This window comes from Oncorhynchus clarkii, unplaced genomic scaffold (genome assembly GCF_045791955.1).
Source record: "Oncorhynchus clarkii lewisi isolate Uvic-CL-2024 unplaced genomic scaffold, UVic_Ocla_1.0 unplaced_contig_5005_pilon_pilon, whole genome shotgun sequence".
Taxonomy (NCBI): domain Eukaryota; kingdom Metazoa; phylum Chordata; class Actinopteri; order Salmoniformes; family Salmonidae; genus Oncorhynchus; species Oncorhynchus clarkii.
Window position 1 is genome coordinate 19,489 of NW_027258290.1, and position 25,051 is coordinate 44,539.

A 25,051-nucleotide genomic window follows, 5' to 3' on the forward strand; every position below is an offset into this window, starting at 1 on the left:
TTTGTGTTTGTGTGTGTGTGTGTGTGTGTTGGAAAACTCTCGGCCTCAGACAGGGATCATTTGAAAAGGTGTCCTTGGAAAAATTTGCAGTTAATTTCTCTCTGATCTGAAAACGCTTTAGGCCCTGTCTGAACATTCTCTGGAGACACACACATATACACACACACACACACACACACACACACACACACACACACACACACACACACCAGCAAAACACACACACACCAGCAAAACACACACACACATGGACAAAGCCTAATGGTTAGAGTGTAGGGGAGGCAGGTAGCCTAGTGGTTAGAGTATAGGGGGGGGCAGGTAGCCTAGTGGTTAGAGTGTAGGGTGGGGGCAGGTAGTCTAGTGGTTAGAGTGTAGGCTGGGGGCAGGTAGCCTAGTGGTTAGAGTGTAGGGTGGGGGGCAGGTAGTCTAGTGGTTAGAGTGTAGGGGGGGCATGTAGCCTAGTGGTTAGAGTGGAGGGGGGGCAGGTAGTCTAGTGGTTAGAGTGGAGGGGGGGGGGGGGGGGGCAGGTAGTCTAGTGGTTAGAGTGTGTGGGGGGGGGGGGGGGGGGCAGGTAGTCTAGTGGTTAGAGTGGAGGGGGGGCAGGTAGCCTAGTGGTTAGAGTGGAGGGGGGGGGGGGGCAGGTAGTCTAGTGGTTAGAGTGTGTGGGGGGGGGGGCAGGTAGTCTAGTGGTTAGAGTGGAGGGGAGGCAGGTAGCCTAGTGGTTAGAGTGTAGGGGAGGCAGGTAGACTAGTGGTTAGAGTGTAGAGGAGGCAGGTAGACTAGTGGTTAGAGTGTAGACGGGGCAGGTAGTCTAGTGGTTAGAGTGTAGGGGAGGCAGGTAGACTAGTGGTTAGAGTGTAGAGGAGGCAGGTAGCCTAGTGGTTAGAGTGTAGGGTAGGCAGGTAGCCTAGTGGTTAGAGTGGAGGGGAGGCAGGTAGCCTAGTGGTTAGAGTGTAGGGGAGGCAGGTAGACTAGTGGTTAGAGTGTAGAGGAGGCAGGTAGACTAGTGGTTAGAGTGTAGAGGAGGCAGGTAGACTAGTGGTTAGAGTGTAGACGGGGCAGGTTGTCTAGTGGTTAGAGTGTAGGGGAGGCAGGTAGACTAGTGGTTAGAGTGTAGAGGAGGCAGGTAGCCTAGCGGTTAGAGTGTAGGGGAGGCAGGTAGCCTAGCGGTTAGAGTGTAGAGGTGGCAGGTAGACTAGTGGTTAGAGTGTAGGGGAGGCAGGTAGCCTAGTGGTTGGAGTGTGGGGGGGGGGGGCAGGTAGCCTAGTGGTTAGAGTGGAGGGGGGGGGGGGGGCTGGTAGTCTAGTGGTTTGAGTGGAGGGGGGGGGGCAGGTAGTCTAGTGGTTAGAGTGGAGGGGGGGGCAGGTAGTCACCCACGGCTGTGCCCCTGCCCAGTCATGTGCCCTCCCAGACCGCAAGGAGTCATTATGTCAGGTAGTCCTGAGGCATGGTCCTAGGGCTCAGGTCCTCCGAGAGAGAGAAAGAAAGAAAGAGAGAATTAGAGAGAGCATACTTAAATTCACACAGGACACCGAATAGGACAGGAGAAGTACTCCAGATATAACAAACTGACCCTAGCCCCCCGACACATAAACTACTGCAGCATAAATGCTGGAGGCTGAGACAGGAGGGGTCAGGAGACACTGTGGCCCCATCCGAGGACACCCCAGGACAGGGCAAAACAGGAAGGATATCCAATCAAATCTGAGAGTGGGGGCGGATGGACATCCAATCAACATGAGAGAACAGGGTAAGTTAATGTTCTGACAGGAACAACCTGGTGTCTGATAGGAACCACCTGGTGTCTGACAGGAACAACCTGGTGTCTGACTGGAACAACCTGGTGTCTGACTGGAACAAACTGGTGTCTGACAGGAACCACCTGGTGTCTGACAGGAACAACCTGGTGTCTGACAGGAACAACCTGGTGTCTGACTGGAACAAACTGGTGTCTGACAGGAACCACCTGGTGTCTGACGGGAACAACCTGGTGTCTGATAAGAACAACCTGGTGTTTGACAGGAACAACCTGGTGTCTGATATGAACAACCTGGTGTCTGATAGGAACAACCTAGTGTCTGACAGGAACAACCTGGTGTCTGATAGGAACAACCTGGTGTCTGACAGGAACAACCTGGTGTCTGACTGGTACAATCTGGTGTCTGACTGGAACAACCTGGTGTCTGATAGGAACAACCTGGTGTCTGATAGGAACAACCTGGTGTCTGACAGGAACAACTCGGTGTCTGACAGGAACAACCTGGTGTCTGACAGGAACAACCTGGTGTCTGACAGGAACAACCTGGTGTCTAATAGGAACAACCTGGTGTCTGACAGAAAATACGTGGTGTCTGACTGGAACAACCAGGTGTCTGACAGGAACAACCTGGTGTCTAATACGAACAGCCTGGTGTCTGACACGAACAACCTGATGTCTGACTTGTACAACCTGGTGTCTAATAGGAACAACCTGGTGTCTGACAGAAAATACGTGGTGTCTGACTGGAACATCCTGGTGTCTGACTGGAACCACCTGGTGTCTGACTGGAACAACCTGGTGTCTGACTGGAACAACCTGGTGTCTGACTGGAACGACCTGGTGTCTGACTGGAACAACCTGGTGTCTGACAGGAACAACATGGTGTCTGACAGGAACAACCTGGTGTCTGATAGGAACAGCATGGTGTCTGACACGAACAACCTGGTGTCTGACAGGAACAACCTGGTGTCTGACAGGAACAACCTGGTGTCTGACAGGAACAATATGGTGTCTGACAGGAACAACCTGGTGTCTGATAGGAACAACCTGATGTCTAATAGGAACATCCTGGTGTCTGACAGGAACAACTTTGTGACTAACAGGGACAACCTGGTGTCTGACAGGAACAACCTGGTGTCTGACAGGAACAACCTCGTGTCTGACAGGAACAACCTCGTGTCTGATAGGAACAACCTGGTGTCTGATAGGAACAACCTGGTGTCTGACAGGAACAACCTGGTGTCTGACTGGAACAACCTGGTGTCTGACAGGAACAACCTGGTGTCTGACAGGAACAACCTGGTGTCTGATAGGAACAACCTGATGTCTGACTTGTACAACCTGGTGTCTAATAGGAACAACCTGGTGTCTGACAGAAAATACGTGGTGTCTGACTGGAACATCCTGGTGTCTGACAGGAACAACCTGGTGTCTGATAGGAACAACCTGGTGTCTGACAGGAACAACCTGGTGTCTGATTGGAACAACCTGGTGTCTGACTTGTACAACCTGGTGTCTGACTTGTACAACCTGGTGTCTGATAGGAACAACCTGGTGTCTGACAGGAACAACTTGGTGTCTGATAGGAACAACCTGGTGTCTGACAGGAACAACCTGGTGTCTGACTGGAACAACCTGGTGTCTGACTTGTACAACCTGGTGTCTGACAGGAACAACCTGGTGTCTGACAGGAACAACCTGGTGTCTGACAGGAACAACCTGGTGTCTGACTTGTACAACCTGGTGTCTGACGCGAACAACCTGGTGTCTGACAGGAACAACCTGGTGTCTGACTTGTACAACCTGGCGTCTGACAGGAACAACCTGGTGTCTGACAGGAACAACCTGGTGTCTGACAGGAACAACCTGGTGTCTGACTGGAACAACCTGGTGTCTGACTGGAACAACCTGGTGTCTGACAGGAACAACCTGGTGTCTGACTTGTACAACCTGGTGTCTGATAGGAACAACCTGGTGTCTGACAGGAACAACCTGGTGTCTGACAGGAACAACCTGGTGTCTGACAGGAACAACCTGGTGTCTGACAGGAACAACCTGGTGTCTGATAGGAACAACCTGGTGTCTGACAGGAACAACCTGGTGTCTGACTGGAACAACCTGGTGTCTGACTGGAACAACCTGGTGTCTGACTGGAACAACCTGGTGTCTGACAGGAACAACCTGGTGTCTGACAGGAACAACCTGGTGTCTGACAGGAACAACCTGGTGTCTGACAGGAACAACCTGGTGTCTGACAGGAACAACCTGGTGTCTGACAGGAACAACCTGGTGTCTGATAGGAACAACCTGGTGTCTGACTGGAACAACCTGGTGTCTGACTGGAACAACCTGGTGTCTGATAGGAACAACCTGGTGTCTGACAGGAACAACCTGGTGTCTGACAGGAACAACCTGGTGTCTGACAGGAACAACCTGGTGTCTGACAGGAACAACCTGGTGTCAGATAGGAACAACCTGGTGTCTGACAGGAACAACCTGGTGTCGGACTTGTACAACCTGGTGTCTGATAGGAACAACCTGGTGTCTGACAGGAACAACCTGGTGTCTGACAGGAACAACCTGGTGTCTGACAGGAACAACCTGGTGTCTGACAGGAACAACCTGGTGTCTGATAGGAACAACCTGGTGTCTGACTTGTACAAACTGGTGTCTGACAGGAACAACCTGGTGTCTGACAGGAATAACCTGGTGTCTGACAGGAACAACCTGGTGTCTGACAGGAACAACCTGGTGTCTGATAGGAACAACCTGGTGTCTGACTTGTACAACCTGGTGTCTGACAGGAACAACCTGGTGTCTGACAGGAACAACTTGGTTTCTGACTTGTACAACCTGGTGTCTGACACGAACAACCTGGTGTCTGACAGGAACAACCTGGTGTCTGACAGGAACAACCTGGTGTCTGACAGGAACAACCTGGTGTCTGACAGGAACAACCTGGTGTCTGACTGGAACAACCTGGTGTCTGACAGGAACAACCTGGTGTCTGATATGAACAACCTGGTGTCTGACTGGAACAACCTGGTGTCTGATAGGAACAACCTGGTGTCTAACTGGAACAACCTGGTGTCTGACTGGAACAACCTGGTGTCTGACTGGAACAACCTGGTGTCTGACTGGAACAACCTGGTGTCTGACAGGAACGACCTGGTTTCTGATAGGAACAACCTGGTGTCTGACAGGAACAACCTGGTGTCTGACAGGAACGACCTGGTGTCTGACTGGAACAACCTGGTGTCTGACTGGAACAACCTGGTGTTTGACAGGAACGACCTGGTGTCTGATAGGAACAACCTGGTGTCTGTTAGGAACGACCTGGTGTCTGACAGGAACGACCTGGTGTCTGACAGGAACGACCTGGTGTCTCGTGTCTCTTTTTTATCCATCTTTCTTTGTCATCATTTGTTCTTTCCAAACTCCCCTCTCCACCCCTCCATCTCAATCACTGTCTTTCCAAACCATCTCTTCATCTTGTATCGTGTTGGACTGGACTGGATCGTGTTGGGCTGGACTGGATCATGTTTGGCTGGACTGGATTGTGTTGGGCTGGACTGGATCGTGTTGAGCTGGACTGGATCGTGTTTGGCTGGGTTGGACTGGATCGTGTTGGGCTGGGTTGGACTGGATCGTGTTGGGCTGGACTGGATCGTATTGGGCTGGACTGGATCATGTTAGGCTGGGTTTTATCGTGTTGGGTTGGACTGGATCGGGCTGGGCTGGACTGGATCGTGTTGGGCTGGACTGGATCATGTTAGGCTGGGTTTTATCGTGTTGGGTTGGACTGGATCGGGCTGGGCTGGATCGTGTTGGGCTGGACTGGTTTGTGTTGGGCTGGACTGGATCATGTTGGGCTGGACTGGATCGTGTTGGGCTGGACTGGATCGTGTTGGGCTGGACTGGATCATGTTAGGCTGGGTTTTATCGTGTTGGGTTGGACTGGATCGGGCTGGGCTGGATCGTGTTGGGCTGGACTGGTTTGTGTTGGGCTGGACTGGATCATGTTGGGCTGGATCGTGTTGGGCTGGACTGGATTGTGTTGGGCTGGACTGGATCGTGTTGGGCTGGACTGGATCGTGTTGGGCTGGACTGGATTGTGTTGGGCTGGACTGGATCGTGTTGGGCTGGACTGGATCGTGTTGGGCTGGACTGGATCATGTTAGGCTGGGTTTTATCGTGTTGGGTTGGACTGGATCGTGTTGGGCTGGACTGGATCGTGTTGGGTTGGACTGGATCGTGTTGGGCTGGACTGGATCGTGTTGGGCTGGACTGGATCGTGTTGGACTGGACTGGATCGTGTTGGGCTGGACTGGATCGGGCTGGGTTGTACTGGATCGTGTTGGACTGGACTGGATCGGGCTGGACTGGGTAACCTGGAATGTTGTCCTGTTGGAACTCAAGAACCGGTATAACTGGACCCAGAAGTACCGGTGGTGTGACAATGTAACGGGTTTGGGTCATAGAAAATCAAGTCTTGTTCTCTGAAGATCAACCAGCGACATACACATTCTCTCTCTCTCACATACACAACTCTCTGGACGGAAAGTGAAAACAGTAAATTGTTTCACTGCCAGAGAACGTCAATTCTCCAGCATGACGACTGACTAAAAATACCCCAAAGTAAATAGAAACAATATCGGGAACGACAGAGGGGAGGGCGGGACAGAAGAGAGATTTGGAGAAAAAAAAAGATTTAAGAGGGATTATGGAGATTGGAAAATTGTTTCCATGTACTTGTATTAACCCTCCTGTCTCTGTATGTTTAAATCATGGGAGGGATGGAGGGAGGGATGGAGGGAGGGAGGGAGGGTGGGTGGGAGGGAGGGCAGGAGGGAGAGAGAGGGAGGGAGGGTGGCAGGAAGGGAGAGAGAGGGAGAGAGGGAGGGAGGGAGGGAAGGAGAGAGAGGGAGGGAGAGTGGCAGGAAGGGAGAGAGAGGGAGAGAGGGAGGGAGGGAGGGAAGGAGAGAGAGGGAGGGAGGGTGGCAGGAATGGGAGAGAGAGGGAGAGAGGGAGGGAGGGAGGGAGGGTGGCAGGAAGGGAGAGGGAGGGAGGGAGAGAGGGAGGGAAAATGGTTCTTTACTGTTAGTGTGTGTGTTGTCTAAACTAGTACCATGGGCTTTCTAACCAGGGTAACGTTTTAAATAGAAGAAAAATGCCCTGTCATCAAACTCTGGTATCAGAATGTGTTGTTGTGGTATCAGAATGTGTTGTTGTGGTATCAGAATGTGTTGTTGTGGTATAAGAATGTGTTGTTGTGGTATCAGAATGTGTTGTTGTGGTATCAGAATGTGTTGTTGTGGTATCAGAATGTGTTGTTCCAACCACAGTTCCATCAGAATCCCTGTTTCAAGGTTCATCTCACAATGTAAAAAGGGCTGCAGCATTAGGTGGGTTGAACAACAATTTACTGTAATAACCCAGATATCTCCAGTATGGACCATAACATACAGTAATTTACTGTAATGCACTCTCTTAACCCAGATATCTCCAGTATGGACCATAACATACAGTAATTTACTGTAATGTACTCTCTTAACCCAGATATCTCCAGTATGGACCATAACATTCAGTAATTTACTGTAATGTACTCTCTTAACCCAGATATCTCCAGTATGGACCATTACATACAGTAATTTACTGTAATTTACTCTCTTAACCCAGATATCTCCAGTATGGACCATAACATACAGTAATTTACTGTAATGTACTCTCTTAACCCAGATATCTCCAGTATGGACCATAACATACAGTAATTTACTGTAATGTACTCTCTTAACCCAGATATCTCTAGTTTGGACCATAACATACAGTAATTTACTGTAATGTACTCTCTTAACCCAGATATCTCCAGTATGGACCATAACATTCAGTAATTTACTGTAATGTACTCTCTTAACCCAGATATCTCCAGTATGGACCATTACATACAGTAATTTACTGTAATTTACTCTCTTAACCCAGATATCTCCAGTATGGACCATAACATACAGTAATTTACTGTAATGTACTCTCTTAACCCATAAATCTCCAGTATAGACCATAACATACAGTAATTTACTGTAATGTACTCTCTTAACCCAGATATCTCCTGTATGGACCATAACATACAGTAATTTACTGTAATGTACTATCTTAACCCAGATATCTCCAGTATGGCCCATAACATACAGTAATTTACTGTAATGTACTCTCTTAACCCAGATATCTCTAGTTTGGACCATAACATACAGTAGTTTACTGTAATGTACTCTCTTAACCCATATATCTCCAATATGGACCATAACATACAGTAATTTACTGTAATGTACTCTCTTAACCCAGATATCTCCAGTATGGACCATAACATACAGTAATTTACTGTAATGGATCCAGTTGTAACGGATTACAACACAACAGATAGCGAGACGGAGAGAAAGGGAGCGAAAGAGAGACAGTGTTGTCTTGTGATACGCTGTAAAGCGTTGCAAAGTGCTGTAATGGATCCTGCTGTTACGGATCCTGTTGTAATGGATTAGAACACGGCAGACAGATAGACAGAAAGAGACACACATAGAGAGACAGACATAGAGACAGAGAGAGACAGAGACCGATAGAGAGACAGAGACCGATAGAGAGACAGAGACCGATAGAGAGACAGAGACCGATAGAGAGACAGAGACCGATAGAGAGACAGAGACTGAGAGAGAGAGACAGAGACCGATAGAGAGACAGAGACATATAGAGAGAAACCGAGACCGGGAGAGAGAGACCGAGTCCGAGAGACAGAGAAAGAGACAGAGACCGATAGAGAGACAGAGACCGGTAGAGAGACAGAGACCGACAGACAGACCGAGACCGACAGACAGCGACCGAGACTCTGTCTGTCTGTCTGTCTCTATCTCTGTCTGTTTGTCTCTATCTCTGTCTGTCTGTCTCTGTCTGTCTCTATCTCTGTCTGTCTGTCTTCATCTCTCTCTACAGTGAGGGGAAAAAAGTAGTTGATCCCCTGCTGATTTTGTACGTTTGCCCACTGACAAAGAAATGATCAGTCTATCATTTTAATGGTAGGTTTATTTGAACAGTGAGAGACAGAATAACAACAAACAAATCCAGAAAAAACACATGTCAAGAAAGCACATATACATGCCCGTCTGAAGTTTGCCAATGAATCTGAATGATTCAGAGGACAACTGGGTGAAAGTGTTGTGGTCAGATGAGACCAAAATGGAGCTCTTTGGCATCAACTCAACTCCGTGTTTGGAGGAGGAGGAATGCTGCCTATGACCCCCAAGAACACCATCCCCACCGTCAAACATGAAGGTGGAAACATTATGCATTGGGGGTGTTTTTCTGCTAAGGGGACAGGACAACTTCACCGCATCAAAGGGACGATGGACGGGGCCATGTACCGTCAAATCTTGGGTGAGAACCTCCTTCCCTTCTGCCAGGGCATTGAAAATGGGTCATGGATGGGTATTCCAGCATGACAATGACCCAAAACACACAGCCAAGGCAACAAAGGAGTGGCTCAAGAAGAAGCACATTAAGGTCCTGGAGTGGTCTAGCCAGTCTCCAGACCTTAATCCCATAGAAAATCTGTGGAGGGAGCTGAAGGTTCGAGTTGCCAAACGTCAGCCTCGAAACCTTAATGACTTGGAGAAGATCTGCAAAAAGGAGAGGGACAAAATCCCTTCTGAGATGTGTGCAAACCTGTTGGCCAACTACAAGAAACGTCTGACCTCTGTGATTGCCAACAAAGGTTTTGCCACCAAAATTATAGACTGATCATTTCTTTGTCAGCGGGCAAACATACAAAATCAGCAGGGGATCAAATACTTTTTTCCCTCACTGTATCTCTCTCTCTCTCTCTCTCTCTCTCTCTCTCTCTCTCTCTCTCTCTCTCTCTCTCTCTCTCTCGCTGTCTCTCTCTCTCTCGCTGTCTCTCTTTGTCTCCCTCTCTCTCTGTCTGTCTCTCTCTCTCTGTCTCCCTCTCTGTCTGTCTCTCTCTCTTGCTCTCTGACTCTGATGTGGTGGATCTTGGAAAGGCCCACTCCTCCTCACCCCCCCCCCTCCCGACCACAGGCGCCACGAGTGGTTCTCCCATACACTCCCCCTCACCCTCCCAGTGCCCTCTCCAACTCCCTTGTTATTCTCTACCCCCGCTAAACACACCCACACATCTTTCCCCCATAGAAAAACATCTTTCCCCCATGAAAAATAGTCAGAAAGGGTGATGTCACTGTAGGTCGTACCCACTCATATGCACCCCCTGGGGGTACAGAGAGGATTCCATTTTGTCATTGTATTGTTTGCCAGTGTCTGTTCTGACAGTGTTGGCGTTAGATAGAGGGCGGCAAGGGGCGTGTCACAATGGTGTCATGGTTCTGTTGTTCTGGCCGATTGTGTGTTTTGTTTTAGAAATTAGCCAATGGGGTCACAGCAAGGGGGTGGAGACAGAATGCACTGGGCAACGTTCTATGCCTGTTGTTGTCGTGATGTTTGAGAGAGAGAGAGAGAGAGAGAGAGAGAGGGGTATATCGATGATTAAACATCTTTGTACAATAAATTCATCCTGTCACATCACAGTTCTTTGGGAGGCTGACTGTTCATTTAAAAAAAAAAATGTTTTATTTATTTAACCTTCATTTAAGCCAGTTAAGAACAAATTATTATTTACAATGAGAGCCTATCCCCGGCCAGGGCGACGCTGGGCCAATTGTGCGCCGCCCATTGGGACACCCAATCACGGTCGGTTGTGATACAGCCTGGAATCGAACCGGGGTCAGATCTTAGCTTATCTTAGATCTTATCTTAGCAGTAGGGCTGGGTGATAAAACAAATACTCAAACTAAATGGCCGATTTTACATTTGATGTAATAATACCACAATATCTTATATAGTTGTGTTTTATTCTTATTGCACATTTATAAAACTAGACAGTCTGTGGCTAAAATGCTGCTAGTGATCAGTGGTGTAAAAACTTTACTTTACTTTTACTTAAAATAATGTCATTTTTACTCCCTGACACCTAAAAGTTACATTTTGAATGCTTAGCAGGAGAGGAAAATGGTCCAATTCACTCACTGCCAGAGAACATCCCTGGTCATCCCTACTGCCTCTGATCTGAAGGACTCACTAAACAGAGAACATCCCTGGTCATCCCTACTACCTACTGCCTCTGATCTGGAGGACTCACTAAACAGAGAACATCCCTGGTCATCCCTACTGCCTCTGATCTGGAGGACTCACTAAACAGAGAACATCCCTGGTTATCCCTACCGCCTCTGATCTGGAGGACTCACTAAACAGAGAACATCCCTGGTCATCCCTACTGATCTGATCTGGAGGACTCACTAAACAGAGAACGTCCTTGGTCATCCCTACTGCCTCTGATCTGGAGGACTCACTAAACAGAGAACATCCCTGGTCATCCCTACTGCCTCTGATCTGGTGGACTCACTAAACAGAGAACATCCCTGGTCATCCCTACTGCCTCTGATCTGGAGGACACACTAAACAGAGAACATCCCTGGTCATCCCTACTGCCTCTGATCTGGAGGACTCACTAAACAGAGAACATCCCTGGTCATCTCTACTGCCTCTGATCTGGAGGACTCACTAAACAGAGAACATCCTTGGTCATCTCTACTGCCTCTGGTCTGGAGGACTCACTAAACAGAGAACAACCCTGGTCATCCCTACTGCCTCTGGTCTGGAGGAATCACTAAACAGAGAACATCCCTGGTCATCCCTACTGCCTCTGATCTGGAGGACTCACTAAACAGAGAACATCCCTACTGCCTCTGATCTGGAGGACTCACTAAACAGAGAACATCCCTGGTCATCCCTACTGCCTCTGATCTGGAGGACTCACTAAACAGAGAATATCCCTGGTCATCCCTACTGCCTCTAATCTGGCGGACTCACTAAACAGAGAACATCCCTGGTCATCCCTACTGCCTCTGATCTGGAGGACTCACTAAACAGAGAACATCCCTGGTCATCCCTACTGCCTCTGATCTGGCGGACTCACTAAACAGAGAACACCCCTGGTCATCCCTACTGCCTCTGATCTGGCGGACTCACTAAACAGAGAACATCCCTGGTCATCCCTACTGCCTCTGATCTGGCGGACTCACTAAACAGAGAACATCCCTGGTCATCCCTCCTGCCTCTGATCTGGCAGGCTCACTAAACAGAGAACATCCCTGGTCATCCCTACTGCCTCTGATCTGGAGGACTCACTAAACAGAGAACATCCCTGGTCATCCCTACTGCCTCTGATCTGGAGGACTCACTAAACAGAGAACATCCCTGGTCATCCCTACTGCCTCTGATCTGGAGGACTCACTAAACAGAGAACATCCCAGGTCATCCCTACTGCCTCTGATCTGGAGGACTCACTAAACTAAAATGTATTTTGTAAATTGAAGCGAACCCCAGGTTTTCCGTAAATAAAAATAAATTACCACATTGTGCCATCTGGTTTGCTTAATATAAGGATTTATTTTTACATTTTTTAAAAACTTTTACCTTTGATACTTATGTAAATTTTAAACCAAATACTTTTAGACTTCTACTCAAGTAGTATTTTACTGGGTGACTTTCACTTGAGTCATTTTCTGTTAAGGTATCTTTAGTTTTACTCAAGTATGACAATTGAGTACTTTTTCCACCACTGCGCTACATGGTATTGCAATACTGCACTTTTCCAGAATCAATGTTCATTGATTGTGTCGTTTTAGTAGTGTTTGCTCTAGATTACAGGGTCCCCTAGGAAACACTGAACATCACTTTGGTTCCTACCCTGTCACAATAACTCGTCCGTCTGCTCTGAGTACAATTTGAGAAGTTGAGACCTAAGAAGGCTAGAAAGGTTAACGTGTCTTCTACTATGGTAAGATAATGTCTACTACGGTAAGATAATGTCTACTACAGTAAGATAATGTCTACAGTAATATCATGTCTACTACGGTAAGATGTCTACTACGGTAAGATAATGTCTACTACAGTAAGATAATGTCTACTACAGTAAGATAATGTCTAGTACGGTAAGATAATGTCTACTACGGTAAGATAATGTCTACTACAGTAAGATAATGTCTACTACAGTAAGATAATGTCTACTACGGTAAGATAATGTCTACTACAGTAAGATAATGTCTAGTACGGTAAGATAATGTCTACTACAGTAAGATAATGTCTAGTACGGTAAGATAATGTCTAGTACGGTAAGATAATGTAGACTACGGTAAGATAATGTCTCCTACAGTAAGATAATGTCTAGTACGGTAAGATAATGTCTAGTACAGTAAGATAATGTCTAGTACGGTAAGATAATGTCTAGTACGGTAAGATAATGTAGACTACAGTAAGATAATGTCTGCTACGGTAAGATAATGTCTACTACGGTAAGATAATGTCTATTACAGTAAGATAATGTCTACAGTAATATCATGTATAGTACGGTAAGATAATGTCGACTACAGTAAGATAATGTATTGTACGGTAAGATAATGTCGACTACAGTAAGATAATGTCTACTACAGTAAGATATTGTCGACTACAGTAAGATAATGTCTAGTACGGTAAGATAATGTCTACTACAGTAAGATAATGTCTACTAGAGTAAGATAATGTCTAGTACAGTAAAATAATGTCTAGTACAGTAAGAGAATGTCTAGTACAGTAAGAATGTCTAGTACAGTAAGATAATGTCTACTACAGTAAGATAATGTCTAGTACAGTAAGATATTGTCTACTACAGTAAGATATTGTCTACTACAGTAAGATAATGTGTCCATATCACTGATTATGTTGGACAAAACCTCAAAATGCAAATAGCGAGTTGAAACCTCTTGTCAGAGAAGAAGAAGTGGTCTCTCTTCTTTGTTGGTTTGAGTGGAGTGGGGAGGGGCTTGGTGTGAGGGGAGTGGGGAGGGGCCTGGTGTGAGGGGAGGGGGGAGGGGCTTGGTGTGAGTGGCAGGGGGTGGGACTATCTATATACAGTGTCTGCAAATGGCGTGAGGAGGTAAGGCAATAAATTGGCCATAGGAGCAAGTAATTACAATTTAGCAAATTAACACCAGAGTGATAGATGAGCAGATGATGATGAGCAGATGAAGGTGTGTAAAGTAGTGATACTGGTGTGCAAAATAGCAGCAAAGTAAATAAAAACAGTATGGGGATGAGGTAGGTAGATTGGGTGGGCTATTTACAGATGGACTATGTACAGCTGCAGCGATTGGTTAGCTGCTCAGATAGTTGATGTTTGAAGTTGGTGAGGGATATAAAAGTCTCCAGCTTCAGCGATTTTTGTAATTCGTTCCAGTCACTGGCAGCAGAAAACTGGAAGGAAAGGTGGCCAAAGAGGTGTTGGCTTTGGGGATGACCAGTGAGATACACCTGCTGTTGCGCGTGCTACGGGTGGGTGTTGTTATCGTGACCATTGAGCTGTGAGCTTTACCTAGCAAAGATTCATAGATGACCTGAAGCCAGTGACTGGAACTCATGACCTGGGGTCAGTGAGCCAGAGGCCCTCCAACGAGAGCATACAGGTCGCAGTGGTGGGTGGTATAAGGGGCATGGGTAACAAAACGGATGGCACTGTGATAGACTGCATCCAGGGGGAGGGGCCTGGGGTGAGTGGCAGGGGAAGGGGCCTGGGGTGAGTGGGAGGAGCTTGGTGTGAGTGGCAGGAGGAGGGGCTTTGGTTTGAGTGGGAGTGTGAGTGGGATGGGCCTGGTGTGAGTGGGAGGGGATTGGTGTGAGTGGGAGGGGATTGGTGTGAGTGGGAGGGGGAGGGGCTTGGTGTGAGTGGCAGGGGGAGGGGCTTGGTGTGAGTGGCAGGGGGAGGGGCTTGGTGTGAGTGGCAGGGGGAGGGGCTTGGTGTGAGTGGCAGGGGGAGGGGCTTGGTGTGAGTGGCAGGGGGAGGGGATTGGTGTGAGTGACGGGGGGGGGCTTGGTGTGAGTGACAGGGCGAGGGGCTTGGTGTGAGTAGTAGGGGGAGGGGATTGGTGTGAGAGGCAGGGGGAGGGGCTTGGTGTGAGGAGTAGGGGGAGGGGATTGGTGTGAGAGGCAGGGGGAGGGGCTTGGTGTGAGTGACAGGGGGAGGGGCTTGTGTGAGTGACAGGGGGAGGGGCTTGGTGTGAGTGACAGGGGGAGGGGCTTGGTGTGAGTGACAGGGGGAGGGGCTTGGTGTGAGTGACAGGGGGAGGGGCTTGGTGTGAGTGACAGGGGGAGGGGCTTGGTGTGAGTGGCAGGGGGAGGGTCTTGGTGTGAGTGACAGGGGGAGGGGCTTGGTGTGAGTGGCAGGGGGAGGGGCTTGGTGTGAATAGTAGGGGGAGGGGCTTGGTGTGAGGGGCAGGGGGAGGGGCTTGGTGTGAGGGGCAGGGGGAGGGGCTTGGTGTGAGGGGCAGGGGGAGGGGCTTGGTGTGAGGGGCAGGGGGAGGGGCTTGGTGTGAGGGGCAGGGGGAGGGGCTTGGTGTGAATGGCAGGGGGAGGGGCTTGGTTTGAGTGGCAGGGGGAGGGGCTTGGTGTGAGTGGCAGGGGGAGGGGCTTGGTGTGAGTGGCAGGGGGAGGGGCTTGGTGTGAGGGCACAGAAGAAGATGAGACCAAAAAGACAACTTGAGAACAAGAGGCCGTCATAAGAAAGAAGAAATAAAAGGTGATTCTTGTGATACAGACATTTGGAATATTCCAATTAGTATCGCCGAGCCCTAGCCAGTAATATCGCCGAGCCCTAACCAGTAATATCGCCGAGCCCTAACCAGTAGTATCGCCGAGCCCTAACCAGTAATATCGCCGAGCCCTAACCAGTAGTATCGCCGAGCTCTAACCAGTAGTATCGCCGAGCCCTAACCAGTAGTATCGCCGAGCCCTAACCAGTAGTATCGCCGAGCCCTAACCAGTAATATCGCCGAGCCCTAACCAGTAATATCGCCGAGCCCTAACCAGTAATATCGCCGAGCCCTAACCAGTAATATCGCCGAGCCCTAGCCAGTAGTATCGCCGAGCCCTAGCCAGTAATATCGCCGAGCCCTAACCAGTAGTATCGCCGAGCCCTAGCCAGTAGTATCGCTGAGCCCTAACCAGTAGTATCGCCGAGCCCTAACCAGTAGTATCGCCGAGCCCTAACCAGTAGTATCGCCGAGCCCTAACCAGTAGTATCGCCGAGCTCTAACCAGTAGTATCGCCGAGCCCTAACCAGTAGTATCGCCGAGCTCTAACCAGTAGTATCGCCGAGCCCTAACCAGTAGTATCGCCGAGCCCTAACCAGTAGTATCGCCGAGCCCTAACCAGTAGTATCGCCGAGCCCTAACCAGTAGTATCGCCGAGCTCTAACCAGTAGTATCGCCGAGCCCTAACCAGTAGTATCGCCGAGCCCTAACCAGTAGTATCGCCGAGCCCTAACCAGTAGTATCGCCGAGCCCTAACCAGTAGTATCGCCGAGCCCTAACCAGTAGTATCGCCGAGCCCTAACCAGTAGTATCGCCGAGCCCTAACCAATAGTATCGCCGAGCCCTAACCAGTAGTATCGCCGAGCCCTAACCAGTAGTATCGCCGAGCCCTAATCAGTAGTATCGCCGAGCTCTAACCAGTAGTATCGCCGAGCCCTAACCAGTAGTATCGCCGAGCCCTAACCAGTAGTATCGCCGAGCCCTAACCAGTAGTATCGCCGAGCCCTAACCAGTAGTTCACAAAATTAAAATAATTTATTCAAAGCAAACATTTCTAAATCTGGTTTGCTTTTGGTCCCTAACCTTCTAACCATAGTGTTTGTGGTTATGTTGTGGTTATGTTGTGGCTGTGTGTGGGTTGTGTTGTGGCTGTGTGTGGGTTGTGTTGTGGTTGTGTTGTGATTGTGTTGTGGTTATGTTGTGGCTGTGTGTGGGTTGTGTTTTGGTTATGTTGTGGCTGTGTGTTGGTTGTGTTTTGGTTATGTTGTGGCTGTGTGTTGATTGTGTTGTGCCTGTGTGTGGGTTGTGTTGTGTTGTGGCTGTGTGTGGGTTGTGTTGTGTTGTGGTTGTGTTGTGATTGTGTTGTGGTTATGTTTTGGCTGTGTGTGGGTTGTGTTGTGGTTATGTTGTGGCTGTGTGTTGGTTGTGTTGTGGTTGTGTGTTGGTTGTGTTGTGGCTGTGTGTTGGTTGTGTTGGGGTTGTGTGTTGGTTGTGTTGTGGCTGTGTGTTGGTTGTGTTGGGGTTGTGTGTTGGTTGTGTTGTGGCTGTGTGTGGTTATGTTGTGGCTGTGTGTTGGTTGTGATGTGGTTGTGTGTTGGTTGTGTTGTGTGTGGGTTGGGTTGTCTTGTGGTCGTGTGTTGGTTGTGTTGTGGCTGTGTGTGGGTTGTGTTGTGGTTGTGTTGTGGCTGTGTGTGGGTTGTGTTGTGGTTGTGTGTTGGTTGTGTTGTGGCTGTGTGTGGGTTGTGTTGTGGTTGTGTTGTGGCTGTGTGTTGGTTGTGTTGTGGCTGTGTGTTGGTTGTAGTTTGCAGATGGAACCAGTTCTGCAATTATTAACATCTCCAGTCAACATGTACGTATCCTCTTCTTCTCTCCATCTCTCCACTCCCTCCTCTTCTTCGCTTCATCTCTCTACTCCCTCCTCTTCTTCTCTCCATCTCTCTTCTCCCTCCTCTTCTTCATCTCTCCATATCTCCACTCCATCCTCTTCTTCTCTCATCTCTCTTCTTCCTCCTATTCTTCTCTCATCTCTCTACTCCCTCTTCTTCTTCTCTCATCTCAGTTCTTCCTCCTCTCACTCCCCTCCTCTTTCTCTCTCCCCTCCCCTCTCTCTCCCCTCCTCTCTCTCCTACCCTCTCTCTCCCCTCCTCTCTCGCTCTCCCCTCCTCTTTCTCTCTCCCCTCTTCTCTCTCTCCCCTCCTCTCTCTCTCTCCCCTCCTCTCTCTCTCTCTCACCTCCTCTCTATCTCCCCTCCTCTCCCTCTCTCCCCTCCTCTCCCTCTCTCCACTCCTCTCTCTCTCTCTCCCCTCCTCTCTCACTCTCCCCTCCTCTCTCACTCTCCCCTCCTCTCTATCTCTCCCCTCCTCTCTATCTCTCCCCTCCTCTCTATCTCTCCCCTCCTCTCTATCTCTCCCCTCGTCTCTATCTCTCCCCTCCTCTCTCTCTCTCTCTCCCCTCCTCTCTATCTCTCCCCCTCTCTCTCTCTCTCTCTATCTCCCCTCTTCCTCTCTCTATCCCCTCCTCTTTCTCTCCCCTCCTCTCTCTCTCCCCTCTTCCTCTCTCTCTCCCCTCTTTCTCTCTCCTCCTCTGTCTCTCCCCTCCTCTCTCTCCCCCCTTCTCTTTCTCTCCCCTCCTCTCTGTCTCCCCTTCTCTCTCCCCTCCTCTCTCACTCCCCTCCTCTTTCTCTCTCCCCTCTTCCTCTCTCTCTCCCCTCCTCTCTCGCTCTCCCCTCCTCTTTCTCGCTCTCCCCTCCTCTTTCTCTCTCCCTTCCTCTCTCTCTCTCTCCCCCTCTCTCTCTCCCCTCCTCTCTCTCTCCCCTCCTCTCTCTCCTCTCCTCTTCCTCTCTCTCTCCCCTCCTCTTCCTCTCTCTCCCCCCCTCTTTCTCTCCCCTCCTCTCTCTCTCCCCTCCTCTCTCTCTCTCCCATCCTCTCTCTCTCTCTCCCCTCTTCCTCTCTCTCTCTCTCCAATGGCAACAAGTGGCATGTAACTTTATTATATTGCAATAGCTCTGTCGGACCGGTGAACATCAGTAGATCTCTTATTAGTACAGGAGCCTATAATGTGTCCCTTTGTTATGGTTTAGACTGGCTTTGGACTGGGTTTAGACTGGGTTTAGACTGTGTGGGTGTGTGCCACTGGTTTGCATTGCACTCAAGGAACTTGAAAGTTGAACTTGAACTTGAAAGTTCTTTCAGTGTTAGTTGAATTCCTGGGGAAATTAGTGTGCGTGCGTGCGTGCGTGTGTGTGTGTGTGTGTGCGCATGTGCGTGTGTGTGATTAGACTGATTAGACTGATATGAGTGTAGATATGCAAGCCTGATTCGGGATAGTCAGTACGGAAGTCTGGTTTGTCCCATAACAGACCTATGAATTACCCCATGCCAGGCCTGAGGGTTAAAGATTCTCTTGGTCACACACACACTAGAATATTGAGGTTCCTGGTTTTGCAGACAAAGTTATTTATTTTATTAGAAACTATTCAAAGCAGATGATCAGCTAGCTGAAGTCTCTTTTCTGCTGCAGGCCAAAATAAATAGGTTTGTTAAAAGAACCTCACCGCCACTAAGCCAGACTTCTCTGGGGAGAAGAGAGAGGGATGGGGGTGGGTGGGGGGGGGGTGAGAGAGAGGGATGGGGGTGGGGTGGGGGTGAGAGAGAGGGATGGGGAGAGAGGGATGGGGGTGGGTGGGGGGGGGTGAGAGAGAGGGATGGGGGGGGGGGTGGGGGGGGGGGGTGAGAGAGGGGGATGGGGATGGGGGGGGGGGGTGGATGGGGGTGGGTGGGGGGTGGCGGGGTGAGAGATGGGGATGGGGGGGGGGTGAGAGAGAGGGAGAAAATGAAAAGAGAACAGACAGTCTTGACATCCATCTTTCCATTCCAGCGGTCCCTCAGTGATGACCTCATCATTATTTCATTTTATTAGTCACATGCGCCGAATACAACAGGTGTAGACTTCTCAGTGGAATGCTTACTTACCAGCCCTTAACTTTAACCAACAACGCAGTTGAAAAGTACGAAAAATTTGCTAAAACTAAAAAAAAGTAAACAGTAACACAAAATAACAATGAGGCGCAATACAAGGAGTACCCGGCACCGAGTCAATACAAGGAGCACCCGGCACTGAGTCAATACAAGGAGCACCCGGCACCGAGTCAATACAAGGAGCACCCGGCACCGAGTCAATACAAGGAGCACCAGGCACCGAGTCAATACAAGGAGCACCCGGCACCGAGTCAATACAAGGAGCACCCGGCACCGAGTCAATACAAGGAGTACCCGGCACCGAGTCAATACAAGGAGTACCCGGCACCGAGTCAATACAAGGAGTACCCGGCACCGAGTCAATACAAGGAGCACCCGGCACCGAGTCAATACAAGGAGCACCCGGCACCGAGTCAATACAAGGAGCACCCGGCACCGAGTCAATACAAGGAGTACCCGGCACCGAGTCAATACAAGGAGCATCCGGCACCGAGTCCATACAAGAAGCACACGGCACCGAGTCAATACAAGGAGTTCCCGGCACCGAGTCCATACAAGGAGTACCCGGCACCGAGTCAATACAAGGAGCACCCGGCACCGAGTCCATACAAGGAGTACCCGGCACCGAGTCCATGGGTACGAGGTAGTTGAGGAAATAAGTAAAAGTGACAAGGCAATCAGGATAATAAACAAAGTAGCAGCAGCAGCAGCAGCAGCGTGTGAAAGTGTGTATGTGGCATCAATATGTGTGTTGGAGTCTCAGTGTCGTATGTGTGAGTGTATGGGTCAGTAATCATCAGAGGGGTGGACCAACCTTCTCAGTGAATTTTTATAAAATTGTGAAACATTAAAAAAAAGTTATCCTATTTAATTAAATATATATTCACGTCAACAAATAATTGATTAAAACACATTGTTTTGTAATTAAGGTCTACAGGAGCCTCAACAGCACTCTGTAGGGTAGCACCATGGTGTAGCCGGAGGACAGCTAGCTTCCGTCCTCCTCTGGGTACATTGACTTCAATACAAAACCTAGGAGGCTCATGGTTCTCACCCCCTTTAATAGACTTACACAGCAATTATGACAACTTTCGGAGGACGTCCTCCAACCTATCAGGGCTCTTGCAGCATGAACTGACATGTTCTCCACCCAATCAAAGGATCAGAGAATAAATCTAGTAGTGAAAGCTACAGCTAGCTAGCACTGTATTGTATAAAATGTGGTGAGTAGTTGACTCAGAGAAAGAAATTAACTTAACAGTTTTTAAGAAATACAGTTATTCAGAAATGAAGAACCGAGAGAGCTAGTTATATTTTGTTGTATTGTTTTCACTTTCACTTACTTAGCTAGCGAATGCAGCTAGCTACTTTAGCCTACTCAAACAGAGAGGGATGCTATGTTAGCTAGCTACTTTAGCCTACTCAAACAGAGAGGGATGCTGTGTTAGCTAGCTACTTTAGCCTACTCATACAGAGAGGGATGCTATGTTAGCTAGCTACTTTAGCCTACTCAAACAGAGAGGGATGCTATGTTAACTAGCTAGCAATGGCTATGTAACACTGGAACTCTTCCAAGTCAAGGTAAGCTTTTGGTTTTATTAATTTCTATCTAAAGAAACACAGAAAGAAAAAGAAAAAAAAAGTTTATCTTGACAAAATGAACAGAGGAACATTTGACTGAACATGAATTAGAGCCCACTAACTCACATTCATCACAAAAGGTTAGGAAATTGGAAATCTCTTTCAGGTTCTGACAACAACCCAGTTCATAGTTTACAGTCGTTGTCCTGACAACAACCCAGTTCATAGTTTACAGTCGTTGTCCTGACAACAACCCAGTTCATAGTTTACAGTCGTTGTCCTGACAACAACCCAGTTCATAGTTTACAGTCGTTGTCCTGACAACAACCCAGTTCATAGTTTACAGTCGTTGTCCTGAGCACTTTATTCTTCTTCTGGGCTTTAAAAAAAAGAGAGATTGAGTTCCTTGATGAGCCGTTGTTGGAGGCGGATCCTCAAATCTGTTTTGACCTGGAATAACAGAAAGAATCAGAAGAGAAGGGAGAGAGAGAGAGAGAGAGAGGGACAAACAGGACCTAATTTCACATTTTAATGTTCTTACACGTTTCATTGCAGAGAAGTCCCTCCCACAATTAATGGAAGACACTGGTATCATCAGTGTGATTGCTGCCAGCTGGCTAAGGAAGAGGGTAGACTGCCCCCACTCATTAAATTTTGAATCTTTGTCATTGCCGTTAGCTGTTACAACCCCTTGAAGTACATGAAAAACAAAAAGATTTACAAAATTAAAGTAGAGCCAACATAGTGGTAGGAAACAGGAAACCGATTTGGGCAACACTGGCCTAAAATGTTCTCTTCAAAAGATTGTCACGCTCATGCCATACCTTGAATGCTCCAACTGGCACATGTTTGCTTGTAAGAGGGCCACTCTTGCAGCACAGCAGCCTCTGGTGCTTGGAGAACTGCCTGGAGGGGAGGGTCAGGTTAAAATGGATTTATCCTCTCACTAGAGAACGCAGCCTGAGGTCCCAACACACTGAAGGCCTGAGGTCCCAACACACCGAAGGCCTCCAGAATCTCCAGGTGTTTATCCTCACTAGAGAACGCAGCCCTGAGGTCCCAACACACTGAAGGCCTGAGGTCCCAATACACGGAAGGCCTCCAGAATCTCCAGGTGTTTATCCTCACTAGAGAACGCAGCCTGAGGTCCCAACACACTGAAGGCCTGAGGTGCCAACACACTGAAGGCCTGAGGTCCCAACACACCGAAGGCCTCCAGAATCTCCAGGTGTTTATCCTCACTAGAGAACGCAGCCCTGAGGTCCCAACACACTGAAGGCCTGAGGTCCCAACACACCGAAGGCCTGAGGTCCCAACACACCGAAGGCCTGAGGTCCCAACACACCGAAGGCCTGAGGTCCCAACACACCGAAGGCCTGAGGTCCCAACACACCGAAGGCCTGAGGTCCCAACACACCGAAGGCCTGAGGTCCCAACACACCGAAGGCCTGAGGTCCCAACACACCGAAGGCCTGAGGTCCCAACACACCGAAGGCCTGAGGTTCCAACACACCGAAGGCCTGAGGTCCCAACACACCAAAGGCCTGAGGTCCCAACACACCGAAGGCCCGAGGTTCCAACACACTGAAGGCCTGAGGTCCCAACACACCAAAGGCCTCAGGTCCCAACACAACTCCAGAATCTCCAGGTGTTGGAACCTCTTGTCTCGGCTGTCCTGGAGGACAGATATGGATCCATGACGTGATAACAGGCAGGCTGTGTTTCTTGACTTGCTGCCTGCCTGCCACAACTCACAGACCTAAATAACCTGCAGAACTGTGTTGAACCCAGACAGATGATCTATTTACCAAGAAAAGTGAATGTGCTTTTTAAATTTTTAAAATAACTTTATTTAAACTATGTTTGGTAGAAATGGGATGTTTCTTTTGGTGTGGCGGCAATGATTCTGCCGTGGCGCCCTGAGTACGCCTCCTGGTACCTCGGCATTATGAGACGGCATGCATCATACCACTCCGAGTAGATATAGGACCATAGGCCCAGATCTAGGATCAGTTTATCCCTCCTAATATTAACATGAACCAATAGAGGCCACATTATAAAACTTGCCTTAGATCAGGATGAACTTCATCCTGACTCTCTCTCTCCTCAGATATTCTCCATTCACTACCAGCTGTTAATCCCAGGACCATTGTGGGTAAGGTCTGGATTCCGCCAGCTAAAGCTGTAGAACTGTCTGGCCTATACCTATATTCACTGGCACACATGCACCTCTCTCTCTACCTCTACCTCTCTCTCCCTCTACCTCTACCTCTGTCTCTACCTCTGTCTCTCTGCCTCTGTCTCTCAGTCTCTCTGTCTCTCTCTCTCTCTCTCTCTCTCTGACTCTCTCTCTCTGTCTCTCTGTCTCTCTCTGTCTCTCTCTCTCTGTCTCTCTGTCTCTCTCTGTCTCTCTCTCTCTCTGTCTCTCTCTGTCTCTCTCTCTCTCTCTCTGTCTCTCTCTCTCTCTCTCTCTCTCTGTCTCTCTCTGTCTCTCCCTGTCTCTCTCTGTCTCTCTCTCTCTCTGTCTCTCTCTCTCTCTCTCTCTCTCTCTGTCTCTCCCTGTCTCTCTCTCTCTCTCTCTCTCTCTCTGTGTCTCCATAGTTGAGTAAATCAGACACCAAACTGAAACTCCCAGTTTCAAACTGGGACCACATGCTCCCAGCTGAGACACACTCACAGACGCACACACACACACACACACACACAGACGCACGATCGCAAGAACACACACGTATTTATTAATGTGTCAGGGATCATGTACAACATGCACCAGATTTAGTTAGATAGATTATTTCATCTCTCATCACTGAGCAGAAAGATAATCAATACAACGCTACGATATAACACACTATTCAAATATCAATATACCCCCCCCCCCCCCCAAATGTACAGCAATAGACAAAATAATTATCTGAGTTTAACCCTTAAACCCTGACTGGGTTTAAACAGTAGACTGACTGGGTTTAACCAGTAGACTCTGACTGGGTTTAACCAGTAGACTGACTGGGTTTAACCAGTAGACTCTGACTGGGTTTAACCAGTAGACTGACTGAGTTTAATCAGTAGACTGACTGGGTTTAACCAGTAGACTCTGACTGGGTTTAACCAGTAGACTGACTGGGTTTGACCAGTAAACTGACTGGGCGTAACCAGTAGACTCTGACTGGGTTTAACCAGTAGACTGACTGGGTTTAACCAGTAGACTGACTGGGTTTAACCAGTAGACTCTGACTGGGTTTAACCAGTAGACTCTGACTGGGTTTAACCAGTAGACTCTGACTGGGTTTAACCAGTAGACTCTGATTGGGCATAACCAGTAGACTCTGCCACTGCCAGACTTTGTGAGACCACTTGTACAACACAAATCAATCCTTTACCAGCTCATTGTGTGTGTGTGTGTGTGTGTGTGTGTGTGTGTGTGTGTGTGTGTGTGTGTGTGTGTGTGTGTGTGTGTGTGTGTGTGAAAGGACAACATTTCAGGCCATGTCATCAGTTGTAAATCACACTGAAGGTTTCACGTCACCACCCAATGCACACCCTCACCACACACACACACACACACACACATACACACACACACACACACACACACACACATACCCTCACCACGCACCCGTCTGCCCTAATAGCGGTGCCGCCTGGTGTTATTCATTCCAGATCTATGCCAAGCCTGGCGCCACACACACACACACACACACGCACACACACACACACAGGACAGCTGGGTTAGAGATACACACAGGACAGCTGGGTTAGAGATACACACAGGACAGCTGGGTTAGAGATACACACAGGACAGCTGGGTTAGAGATACACACAGGACAGGACAGCTGGGTTAGAGATACACACAGGACAGGACAGCTGGGTTAGAGTTACACACAGGACAGGACAGCTGGGTTAGAGTTACACACAGGACAGGACAGCTGGGTTAGAGTTACACACAGGACAGGACAGCTGGGTTAGAGATACACACAGGACAGCTGGGTTAGAGATACACACAGGACAGCTGGGTTAGAGATACACACAGGACAGCTGGGTTAGAGATACACACAGGACAG

The 25,051-nt window shown here is 48.8% G+C and overlaps 1 protein-coding gene across 1 annotated transcript; it reads left to right on the top strand.

The window, feature by feature from the left end:
- Window positions 1–1,896: 1,896 nt before the first annotated feature.
- On the top strand, window positions 1,897–20,063 carry LOC139396487 (asparagine-rich protein-like; the record flags this gene model as incomplete). The annotated part of the gene is made up of 9 exons (XM_071143510.1): window positions 1,897–2,148; window positions 2,275–3,231; window positions 3,304–3,408; window positions 3,535–3,630; window positions 4,207–4,491; window positions 4,564–4,680; window positions 4,921–5,140; window positions 14,227–14,397; window positions 19,512–20,063. Coding segments are annotated over 9 exons (2,755 nt in total), but the record flags the coding sequence as incomplete, so codon positions are not given.
- Between the last annotated feature and the right edge of the window lie 4,988 nt (window positions 20,064–25,051).